Consider the following 13,608-nt stretch of genomic DNA (forward strand, 5'->3'; position numbering starts at 1 on the left):
AAATTCCATCCAAGACAAGTTTTTATAAAATTTTTTTCTTTCACTACTAACTTACATTACGTAACATCATTTATTCATTTGTTTTTAAAAAAAGAACGTTTTATTTTGTTCTTTCTATCGTTACGTCATTATTCGTAAAAAAAATTTTGTTCTTTCTATCGTCACGTCATATCATTTACAGTACTTATTTACTTGCATACGTTGTAATATCAGAGTGTAAGAACGAAATGGCGACTACGAAAAGAATTTTTAAAAGGACAGAAAGAAGCCAATATAGTAACGTAGAAAGAATGGAGTTTGGAAAAATTGTGGAAAAGTTCAAAGAGTACGATGCCGAAGTGATAAAAAGCAAAGGAAAGACGAAATACGATGCAAAAAAGAAAACACTAATATATATGTCAATAATTAACAAAATTTCAGACACTAATATATATATACGTCAATAATTAGCAAAAACATTACTTAGTTATTGCTTCAAGTATTTAAAAAAACTCGAAATTTTCCAACCCCCCTGCTTATTAAGTTTTAGTGATTTTTCCAACCCCCCCCCCCCTTCTATTAGGCACCAAAGAGTATGTGGCGCCAGCTGTACTCAACCATGAGAACGAACACAAAACCTACTCCAAAAAGCCTCTAGGTGATTTCAGTTGACAGGTTTCTGCTATGTACTAAAAGTTCAAGTCAATATACCAACCCATTGAAAGACTTGATAGTTGGTGTTTCTGCATAAGATGCTGTGACTTAAAACATCTGTAATATCGTTTTAGAAAAATTGTTTCTGAAATAGATGATTCAATTTTTGTAATTTTATGTTTTTTTTTTAATTTTTGTAATTCTTTTACGTTCTAGTTGCAGTTTTTACTTCATAAAGTTCGTACAACTGCAGAAGCAAACAAAAGCTTAACAATTATTATTTTCGTCAACCATAACCAATTAGCTAGTTATTTTAATCTTTTTTAGTTTGTGCATGCTCAAAAATTATTTAGGGACACTATCTTATAAATATTATATTAGCTTTGTAAAAAACAATTATAGACTTATATATTAAACAATTTCAAGAACTCAGGAGTTTATTAACATCGCATACTATTTACAGGAGTCTTATTAGTGAAAACTAATTAGCTCAACGTCAAATATAAGAGTAGCCTGTTTAGGAATAACAGGAGGATGACCACTGGCACCATAGGCATAATCAGGAGAACACGTTAACGTTGCTCGTTCACCTTTTGACATTTGAGCTACACCTTCGTCCCAACCTTTAATTACCTCGCCTTTACCTAAAGTAAATTCAAACGGTCTACCACGATCACGAGATGAGTCGAATTTTTTCCCATCAGTAAGTGTACCTAAGATATAAAATTTTACAAGGTGCCAAATATAAAATAATTACATAAAAACCAGCTATTTGAAATTTGACTGTCATAGAGTTTTTTGAGTTGAGAAATAGGATTATCAAAGATAACTAAATCACACCACTAAAAAAAATTTACACATTTAGAGAAAGTAAAAGCTTCAATAAAAACAGATTTTTTTTGATATTATTATGTAGTCATTTTTAAAAACTCATAACTGAAAAATGATAGCAAATACCTGTGTAATGAACTTTTACTCTTTGACCAGCTTTTGGTTTGCTACCTAAAAAAACAACAACATCCATACGTTACGAACATATAATAACAGCAGTATTAAAATTTTAGATAAAATAATGATCTATATAACATCAATATTATATAATAACAAATAGTAACATTAGAAAATGATATGAAAATTAGTTACAGAAGTGAAACACATGAAAAAATTAAAAGATTATAAATAAAAAGAATAAAAACAATGTGTATTGATAGCGTAATGGCGAATTCTGATTTATAAAAATATATAAAAGCTATTCGGCTTCATTTGAACATTTTTACCTATGAAAATTTCCAAAAAGGCCCTTAAATAGCAAGTTTAACCAAACCATACATTTATTTGAAACACATTCATTGAGACAGCTATAGCCTTTTTATGTTTTAAAGTTTAACATTTTTTTAAATATTAATTTGAATTGTTAAAATCGATTTACTCTGTTTAAGTTATTTAATTTAAATATTTTTAAATTAAATAAGTTGAATAAAAATTCCTTTCATAAATTACAAACTTTAATTTCTTTGTTTTTATGCAAAGTGTACATACACCAAATAATACAGCCATAAAATGAGACAGAGTATACATAAGTTTCCAGTTTTCTGAGACATTTTGTGCTATAATATTACTGATATTGAATGTGTTTTTATTAGACTTTTATGAGCTTTTTAGACTACTGTAAATTGTTGGCTTTTTTAAAGAACATTGTATGTGAAGAGTGCTATAGCTAGACATATGCAAATTAGGTACTGCTTTCAGACCTAAACTTTGCCACTTACCTTAAATTTTATATTTATATTTTAATGGATTCTATTTGTAATGGACTATGAGACAAAAAACACATTTTAAGTTATTTTGCTATTAGGATAGTGAGACAAAATACATTTAAGTATTTTTTATTATAATTTTTTTGGGCATTGTATATATAACTATAGTAATATATACAATATTAGTTGACTGGTAGGTCTTGCGAGAAACTAGGATTTTCAAAACGTTCTCTCCCTCTCTCTCTCTATTTATATATATATAATATATATATATATATATATATATATATATATATATATATATATATATATATATATATATATATATATATATATATATATATATATATATATATATATATAATCTAATCAAAGAGCTTTCTTTTTTACATTTATACCTGCAAATTTGTCTATATCTTTTAAATTTAAATAAGCTGCTAATTCTGCTTCAATACCTAAAAATCTTAGCACAAAAATAGTCTTGCGCCATTGCCGTCAGTAAGGTGCAAAACTTTTTAATAAACTGAAAGATTTTTTTGCAGTTGCCACACTAACATGTAATGTCAAATATGATATATCAATGACAGATCAACTTATATTACAATATATGCATGTGGACACTTGTAAAATGCAGAGATATTTAACATGTAAAATGTAGGAATAGTTGGCTCTAGTGTTAGTGACTCTGCAGGCATTAAGGCCCACAACTTTTGCCTTTCTTAATCTTTAACCCAAAAAGTCAACTTTTCGACTTGCTTTCCAGACAATTCGAATTATTTACCTTCTCTACTCAACTTATGTCTTGTTTCAGATCTTAGCCAATGCTCAGTCTCCCTTATTCTTTCTTTCTTCCTTACTTCTACATTCACCCTTAAGTGCTTTTGACCACGGCTTGATCTCTCTAAAACTATTATCTCATTCTTCTTCATCATTAGAATCCCCCTATCATTGTACCTCTTACAACTACCTTAAAGCTGACTGGAACTCTTTCCGTAATTTTCTTTGTGATGGTCCTTGGGAAATCTTTTTTCTTTGTGATGGTCCTTGGGAAATCTTTTATCTTTCTGCTGATAAATGTGCTTCCTTACATAACTATTGGATTTAGACTGGCATGGAATCTTTGACTTCCTTTTAACGATTCCAAGTTTCCAATTTCCTCCATGGTTTTCATCACATTGTGCTGCTGCAATTTCCATTTGAAAACATCACTTTCATATCTATCAGCAAAACAATTCTCCTGAAAACAGACAACTGTTTACAACTACTAGAAATCACTGCAAAAAAATTTCGTCTAACGCCAAGGCCAGCCATTTTCAGGTCACAAAATCTCATATTTTATCTCAAAAATTAGGCTATTGTGACTTCTAGAGAATCTTTAACATTATCTATAATGAGGGGAAATCTGTAGGTCCACCAAGACAAAGCTAAGTTGTTTGCTAAGAACTTTTCATCAATATTATCTCTTGATTCCACTACTTGTGTTCTACTTGAGTTAGTCGTTAAACAGGTTGATCCATTGCCTGACAATTGTATCACTACAGCTTCTGTACCTAAAGTGATTTCCTGCTTAGACTCTTCTACAGCTTGTGGTCCGGACAACATACCTGTTATAGTCTTGCAGAAGTGTTCTCTAGAGCTGCCTTCTATACTTTTAAAACTGTTTAACAAGTGCTTATCAGAGTTTTCCAGCCTACTGGAAAGCAGCATCTGTTATCCCTATTTTCAAAAATTGTGGTGGGCGATCTGACTTGTATAACTATTGTGCCATTAGTCTTCTTCCTATAACAAGCAAGGTTTTTGAGTTTTTAATTACCAACACTTAATCTCTGATCTTGAATCAAATCACTTACTGACCATCAATATGGATTTTGATCTTCTCGTTCTACAGCTAATTTGCTAACAGTCACACCGATAGGTTTTATCATGCATTAGATAGAGGTGGAGAAGTTAAGCCCATTGCTCTTTACATTTCTAAAGCTTTTGATAAAGTTTAGCATGTTGGTCTTCTCCATGAGCTTACTTATGGTGTATCAGGTAACATCTTTAAGATTATTGAATCCTTTCTTTCCAATCGTAGTATAAAAGTTGCCATCAATGGACAGCACTCTTATTCATATCCTGCAACTTCAGGGGTTCCTTAAGGTTCAATACTTGGCCCTATACTCATTTACATTAACTATCTTCCATTATTATATTCTTAAATCTAAGGTGGCATTGTTTGCTGATGATACTACTATTCATTCTTATGTTGATAAGAAGCCAACCATCTCTGATTGCTTGGAGGGGGCATTCGAGCTTGAAAAAGATCTTACTTCTGGTACAGCATGGGGCTCTAAGTGGCTGGTGAACTTTAATTTAGATAAACGCAATTTTAAGCTAATACTTATCGCAATAACCTAGATCTTCTTATATTAATGAACAGTAATACTCAGCCAATCTTCCAATGATGCCCTTTCTCTTTTAGACAAGGTGCAAAAGCGCATTGTAAACATTGTTTAACCTGCTTTCGCAGCCAAGCTTCAACCAATGTCACATCGTTGTAATGTTGCTTTTCTTTCTTTCTTTTCTATAAATATTGTAATGAGTCTCTTGTGTTATTTACTAAAAATCATTTTAGTGTTACTCGCCGTTCAATTAAATCTCATGCTTTTACTGCGAAGTGCTTCAAAAATTCTTATTTATTTAGTTTTTTCCTTGAAGCTCAGTTCTTTAGAATTCACTTCCACTATCTTGTTTTCCTGATTTATATAATTTGCAATCTTTTTAGTCGTTTGTCAATCATTAACTTGCTCTATAAACTTCATCTTTTCTCTTTCAGTAACTTCTAACTCTAATAGTGGTTGCTTGCAGCCTTGTTGGAAGTGAAGATGTTGATATATACAGCTGCGAAAAATAAAATAGCACCACCACCAAAAATTGATTAAAATTAGAATTTCTAACTATTTTTGATAGTTTGAAAATCTTTTAAATACAAATTTAAAAGTAAAATGGCTTATAATTTTTATAAAAAACAAAATATACAAGTTTTAATATATAGTATTCATTTATTAAACAAAAATTAAAAAAAAAATCAAATAAAACGTGAAAAAAATAATAATAACCACAGCTTTAATTTGTAATTTAAAATAAGGATTTATTATGAGATCAATTGTTTTAAACATTTTACAATAAATATTAGTTATTTCTCAACACATTAGTTTTTTATAGCGTGACCTTTGTTGGCAATGACGGCTACACAACGTCTTGGCATCAAGTTAACCAAGTCCTGACATCGCCTTAGCGGAATTTCGCTCCATGTCTCCTTAACTATGTTCCAAAGTGAGTCCTTCGTGGTGGGTTAGGCAGCAGCAACCACCTCCTTTACACCAGCCCACAAATTCTCGATTGGGTTAAGATCTGGCAATTGCGCTGGCCACTCCATAACGTTCACTTTATGCCTCTCAAACCAATTCTTTGCCTTCTTGCTAGTGTGCTTCGGGTCATTGTCCTGTTGGAACATCCAGGACAACGACATTTCATAGTCTGCATATGGCAACATTACTTTATCCAATATATCAACATAAAAGTGTTGGTCCAAAATAGTAGTAATGTGATGAATGGGCCCTACTCCGCAATAAGAAAAAAGTTTTGATGGTATATTTTGGATTGTAAGGGCGTATGTCATAAGACCGCCGAATGCAGAATTCGGCGGTCTTATGACATACGCCCTAGAGCCTTTTCCACCATAAAGCACAATCTTACTTTCGTCTGTCCATAAAACATTCCTCCATTTTTCGAGTGGCCAATTTGAGTGTTTTTTAGCAAACGCAATATGCTTTACAACATGTCTGGCACTTAAAAGTGGAACTTTTCTGGGGCTACAGGCTTTTAATCCATCAACTTGCAGACAACTCTGAACTGTTTGTATTGTTGCATCGGCTTTTCTTGAAATTTTATGCATTTCTTATCATTTTCTTGGAACACTTAACTAAACGACCGACTTCTCCGTAAGATTTCCCTGCTGATATCAACTTTCGGATCAGTTCTCGTTTTTTCGCACTACAATACTTTCCGCATCCCATTTTTATAAAACATAAAACGAATAAAACAGCAACAAAAAAAAACCTTCTCTATTTTCACAATTATTTTTACTGTTATCAGAGTATTTTACGACTAAAGAGTGCGTGGTGCTATTTTATTTTTCAGTCAAAATTGGCATTTTAGATTAAATTGAGCAACACCAAGCAGTTTTTTTTCCCAAAATGATTTGTTATAGAAAATAAACATGTTAGCTGATATTTTAAACAGCAAAGCTATAAAAAAAATTTATTTTGCATGGTGTTTTCTTAACAAAAAGGAAAATACGCTTAGTGGAGATATTTTATTTTTTGCAACTATATATATATATATACATATACATATATATGCACACACACACACACACACATATATGTGCACATATATACATGTACAGTGTCCACTTAAAATTTATAAAAATTCCAGGTCATTTTTCTTCACTTAGATATGTTTTTCCAGGATTTTGGTTCTAAAACATATCTTTTTCCAGCATCAGTATTGAAAAACCACTTAAATGCCACAAATGTTATTTCCAAAGTGGTATAAAAAATGTCTTAACTGTCCATTGATATTTGGTATAGCTTTTTTATTTCCAAATTTTTAACAATAACCTTGAAATGAGTTGATAAGTCTTGGTGTGTTGTATGACCTAAGAAACTTGATCCAAAATAATGGATATAAACACAATTTCAATTAACACCCCAGAATCTAATATAAATATTACCTTCAGAGGTTTGAGTGACTTTGTTTAAGTTCTCATCATAAGAATAGACATGGATGTCTGAGAGTTTCAAAATTTCTAACAAAATTGATTTAAAATTAAGAGCTAAACCATGATTTAACTTGTATGAAGTTTTGCTTTAACCTATCTGAAATTGTGAAGCTATGGCACTGTCCAGAAACATAGCTGTAAAAACAAGGCCTAAGTCATCATTTGAATGTAGAGAATTTTTAAGCTGCTAAATAAATTCAGCTTAGTAACAACTAGTTTTTTGACACATGAGTCTAATGTCCTTTGATATTCTGTAATTGACTTATTGGGCCAGAAAAGACAGATGGCAAAGAACTTTTCTCTTTTAGTTTTACAAAAAAATCCTTTGACTTTTCTTAATTCTATATTGTGTTTTGCACTTTTTGCGTGATATGTCAAGCTAGAGCGCCCACTTGAGAAGTTCTATTGACTTTTGGCAAAACCAAAAACTTTTTAACTAAAAATAAAACAAGTGCAATGTTAAAGGCATTCCTCTCAATTTTGAAAAAAATGCACTTATGTTGATGGTTAAAGAACAATTTTCAATGGTTAATCATTTTTTGAATACAACTCCCCCCCCCCCCAAAAAAAACAACACTTTAAACGAAAGTTTTAAAAAATATTTAAAGCCGCTATCAGTTACTTCTTGAAAATATTAAAAATTTTATTATATTTGCTTAGATTAGAAAAAGAAATATTCTATCTTTGTTTTATAAAATAATTTATTTTTTATTAATAAAAAAAAAATCATATTTAGTATATAATAATACTATAATTTTATTATTTTTCAATTAAAAAACAGCTAAAATAAATCATTGTTTCATTTTACACGTGAATCAAGTACACCTCTGTTAGTCTCTCCCTCTCTCTATATAAATATATATATATATATATATATATATATATATATATATATATATATATATATATATATTTATATAGAGATTATATAGATTTATATACATATATAAAAAATATATATATATCTGTAAAGTTATTTATCATTCAATTAAATAGTTATGCTTAAAAAAAGCCATTATGCTTAAAAACTGAAGAAACACTAGTTATAACTATATATTTTTTAAAAGCTTAAGAATAATTACAATCATAGATTTGGAACTTAATTATGAAAAATTAATTACAGTTATGGATTCAGAACTCACATATGCAAAATCAACATTTATAATGCATGTAACTTTGATTACATGCAAGATAGGCCAATTTAAATGCACATTTTAATTGTATTTATACAGATGTTTTTAATCTTGTTTTAACAAATTTAATTTAAGATAAAAAAAAAGTTGTTGAACGCATTACAATAGTACTGTCAAAATATTGTTTTGACAACTTATCACAATAGACTGTTAAAATATAATCTTGACTCTTAATTATGAAAACTTTGAAATGTTATAAAAACTGTTTTCATTCAATTATGAAAACTTTAACATCACTTCAAAGTTTTCATTTCATTTGAAGAGTATTTTAATGACATTTAAAAAATGACATTAAAATACTCTTTAAAACGCAAATAATAAAAGCTAATAGAAATTTAATTTCTAGCTAAAAAAAATTAAAGCTTCAAACACATAAAGTAAAATAAATATGAAAATACAAACCGTCTCCTTCTTTAATAACTTTTCTTTCGACACCCATCGTTTTTTTACACTAGATGAACAGTAGCACAACGAGATAGTTAAAGAGAAGGTTGAGACAACTATCATGCGCGAGCCGCACTAAAAATAAAATCATTGATCACACTGTCTATGCTAAAAGTATAAAAGACTTAATCAAAAATATTTTTGTCAAAAAGTAGTTGTTTCCATAAATTTACTGTTCCCAAAAATTTACTTCTTAGGTTGCGCAAGATAAAAAAGAGGCCAACAAAGGCAAAACTGTAAACTTTTTTTGTTTTTTTTTGTTTAGCTTTTATTTAAAATATTTCCTTACTATAGTTTACATAGTTTATATTTTTATCTTTATAACTTGTTAGTGGTGAAAATGTTTACTTGCAGAACTTGTGTGTCTTTAATTAGAAATTTATTTTTCGAGTTTTTATATCCGGTTATAATTTTGTTCAAATTCTCAGTTATTTTGAGTTGTTAAACATCCAAACCTTCAGTTTTTTAAGAAATTAATTATCTTTTTTCCTTTCATCGCAATGTTCGTTTTTCAGTTTTAATAAATGATAATTTTTTTTTTTATTATTTATTTTTGTTTGTATGTAAACACATATATAAATACACACACTTACGCATACATACATACATACATACATACATACATACATACATACATACATACATACATACATACATACATACATACATACATACATACATACATACATACATACATACATACATACATACATACATACATACATACATACATACATACATACATACATACATACATACATACATACATACATACATACATACATACATACATACATACATACATACATACATACATACATACATACATACATACATACATACATACATACATACATACATACATACATACATACATACATACATACATACATACATACATACATACATACATACATACATACATACATACATACATACATACATACATACATACATACATACATACATACATACATACATACATACATACATACATACATACATACATACATACATACATACATACATACATACATACATACATACATACATACATACATACATACATACATACATACATTTTGTATGTATAAATTTTCCTCTTTGTTTTTAATATAAAGTTTTACATTTACAAATATTGGAATTTTTATACTTTTAATAAATTATAATAGAGAATATAATCACCACATCAATAAGATTAAAATAAAATAACAAAAAGAAAGTTTAAATAAAAACCTTGTATCTGAGAGAAGATCTAATGATCTTGTCGCCAAAACCATAAAACGTTTTAATAAAATATAATTTAAGCTATTAATAAATATAAACAAATAAATATGACAAAATACAAAAACAAAAGAGCGTGTTTATATAAATTTCTTATTTTTAAAGGTATTTCAAAATATTATCATTAAAAAGAATGAATTCTTTTAATTTCTTTTTAAAGACTGGGAAGGTAATTGATAAATCAAAATTAGGTAAAGTGATTTCGTTCCAGAGATTAGGTGCACGATAAGCTATACAGAACTGATTGAATTTTGTTCGACGAAAGGGTTCATAGAGTGAGTTATCATTTCGTAGTGTATACTTATTTTTTGTTTTTAAGGTAATAAAATCTTTAAAAATGTGTAATGACGGATTGATTTTACATTGAAACATAAAACATAGTATTTTATATACATTCACTTCATAAATATTAAGTACTTTTATATTTTTAAATAAAAACCTTGAATGCGTAAGTCGATTTTCAAAACAAACTAAGCATATTGCGTGTTTCTGACGATGATAAAGACACTGCTCTTTTATAGAGGTTTTAAGTTGAAGTTGTTTTTACTTCAGATTCTATTTAACCACTCTTTCGAGCAGGTTGACATGAAATAGAAACTGTTGGAAACGAATTAAAAACCGCATCTTTTTTCATTTTTTGACCATTTTTCTAAATATAAAAAACCTTCAAAAAATGAAGGGTCCTCAATTTTATATGGCTATATCTTTTGAGCGTCAAAATATATTTTGATAAAATTTGAAGCCTAATTACAATTTATGATGGGATTCAAGATAATATTTTGTTTCATTTAAAAAATAATTTCCCTCAACCAGGGGGATGCAGGGGGCGTTTTTCAACGGTATTTTTAGTCTTGTTTGCAAATCACGTGGTTTGCGCTTGAAATCGAAGTTATTTTTATTTAGAGACTAATTACAAATGATCTAATATCAAATTAATGGCATAAACACGATAATTTTAGACAAATTAGTCTCAATAAATTACGTCAATTGCCTGATAATTTGTTTAAATTAAACTATTTGTTAGAGTATTGATTTACAAAATTTAAAAAATCTGATACAGAAAATACTAAATAAAAACTTTTTTATACAAAATGAGTCTGCAAAAAGCAAGATCTCATTTAGAAAATAGGATATGGATATATTTTTAAAGTGTCTATCTTTGAAGAAGAATGATTCATTTATTCATCAAAGACTTGTGGACCCTGGATTCAGTCTGAGTCTAAGTTCTCATCCGTCTGGAATATGCGGGAGCTGCAAGACAAACTTATATTTAAAACAGAAAGGTAAAGCTGTGGAGACTTCCTGGATAAATTGTCGTGATCAAGATAAAAAGTTGGGAAGAATTAAACAAAAAGATGGCAACTACAATTGTGCTATTTGCTGCCTAGGACAATGTACTAAAAGTAGTGGTACACTTTATCTTTCTGAATTCACCTACGTAGAATCTGAAAAAATTACATTCGAAAAAAGAAATTCATTTTGCTCAGAACGCTGTCAAATTGTTGGTCCTTGTATTCGACATCCTTGCAGCAAAAAAAAAAAAAAAACTGCTCAAAATCTTCACGCCTTAATTACTTCAAAGAATCAAAATATCGCTGACAGAGTTGTTTTTTGTACGCTAAAAAATATTTGTTGTTGGTGGTAGTAAAAAAAACAAAACCTGCAACAAGAGGAAAAGCTCTTCCTGTTAAAGTATATAGAGACCGATCATCTATAAGGCATATAAGAAGTGAAACAATCATGATCTTCCAAATTGTGCAGTGTTAGGAATAATGAAAGAGATAAGAAAAGATGTTGGACAATCTGGAATACAGGAGAACACCTATGCTGAAGTTACGAACAGGTCACGCTACTTGAATAAATTTTACGACGTGATAAAATGTCAGCTCAAGATCGGTAAAAACTTTTTTGAAAAAGATATTGTTTATTGTACTGATCTATCTATGCTCGTGAGTGAAGTTTTCTCCTTCAGAAAAATTGATATTTTTTATTCTGTTGTATGTGTTGGTATTGATAGAGGGCAGGAATCTCTAAAGATTGTCATGGACGTGTTTGACCCATCAGTATTAGATTTTAAACCAAGAAACCAGAAGTACACCGGGGTCAACAAAGTTTGGCTTAGGCATAGTTCGAAACGTAAAATAGAACCATCACAATTTGAAAACACTTTTTCAACTCCTTCAACTCAATCAATTGAAGTTTACCTTGGTTTCTGACCTCAAATTGATCAACATCATCATTGGATTATCAGTAAGTTATTTTAAGTTAGTTATCAGTCTTATTTCATTTATATTTTATATTTTAAATAAGCGAAACCTATAAGTTATTTTCTATAATGAAGGGTCACGGTGGAAAATACTCGTGTTGCTATTGTGATGGGCCGATAGATGAAAAAGGAGTTTCGGATCACTAGCAGATGAATTCGAAAAATATCAATTTGATAACAAACCTCGTATACAGATGCAATATTATAAAAATGTCACTTATCCATATCTGCTGGATGAGAAATTGCCTGAAGAAATTACCAACATAGTTCCACCACCTGAATATCATATTTATGAACACCATGTTAGTAAAATTATTGATCTTCTCTTCACTGATAAAAATTTGATGGAGTTTCTTGAAAAGAAAACGGTTATCAGGCATGGCTATAATGGTCGTGGTTTTAATGGGCCTAACAGTGCCAAAGTTTTAAGATCATTGGACGAAATGAAACTTTATTCTCCAATTGAATATCTGGAATGTATTGAAACCCTGAAGAGGTTTAAAGAAGGAACTTCATTGCTTTTTTAATTTTTTTAACACTTCTTAGAACGTTTTTAATTCAATTAGTACAGATAGGGGACAATTGACCTACCAGTCTAAATAAAATTAGGAGACACAAATATGTTAATACTATTATTTTCAGCAAGTTAATTTTGGTTAAATTTTATTTGATTTAGTAGCTGAATGCTGTTTTGGGATGAAATTTGATATATCCTACAAAGAAAAAATAGACAAATTTGTCGAGTTCATGCTTCACTTAAAAGTATATGTCCATGATGTATTCGCAATGAAGATTTCACTTGGATGGAAGTTTAACATAATCAGGTTCTATCTCAAGGAGTATCTCGATAGGCAGAAAATCCCGCTCGGTATTTTATCAGAACAAACATCTGAAGCAGTGCATAAAAACTTAAACAAAACACTGAAAAGGTTCGTTGTGTCTAAGAAAAACGTCCATCACGGTGAAAATCTAAGAGCTATGGTTGTTGAATACAGTTCAACGAGATTGTAAGAAGATTTTTCAAGAATATATTTAGATTGAAAAAATACCTATTTTTTTTTCATTTTTGTAGCATATTATAATTTTTAAAATACTGTTTGTGGCATTTCATTTGTCTGATTTTGTTATCGGAGATTTATTCATGTTTTGTGTGTGTCAGTGGAGATGGAAAATTTGTTGCATTCCTAATAATAATTTTGACAG

The 13,608-nt window shown here is 29.4% G+C and overlaps 1 protein-coding gene across 1 annotated transcript; it reads right to left on the reverse strand.

Moving 5' to 3' along the window:
- Window positions 1–1,052: 1,052 nt before the first annotated feature.
- LOC100208847 (peptidyl-prolyl cis-trans isomerase Fkbp12) lies at window positions 1,053–8,980 on the reverse strand. The gene is made up of 3 exons (XM_065808073.1): window positions 8,814–8,980; window positions 1,591–1,635; window positions 1,053–1,346 (listed from the first exon to the last, which is right to left on the reverse strand). Exons 1-3 carry the CDS (start codon window positions 8,848–8,850, stop codon window positions 1,105–1,107), a joined length of 324 nt encoding a protein of 107 aa, XP_065664145.1. The 5' UTR covers window positions 8,851–8,980; the 3' UTR covers window positions 1,053–1,104.
- Window positions 8,981–13,608: the final 4,628 nt, after the last annotated feature.

This window comes from Hydra vulgaris, chromosome 10 (genome assembly GCF_038396675.1).
Source record: "Hydra vulgaris chromosome 10, alternate assembly HydraT2T_AEP".
Taxonomy (NCBI): Eukaryota; Metazoa; Cnidaria; class Hydrozoa; order Anthoathecata; family Hydridae; genus Hydra; species Hydra vulgaris.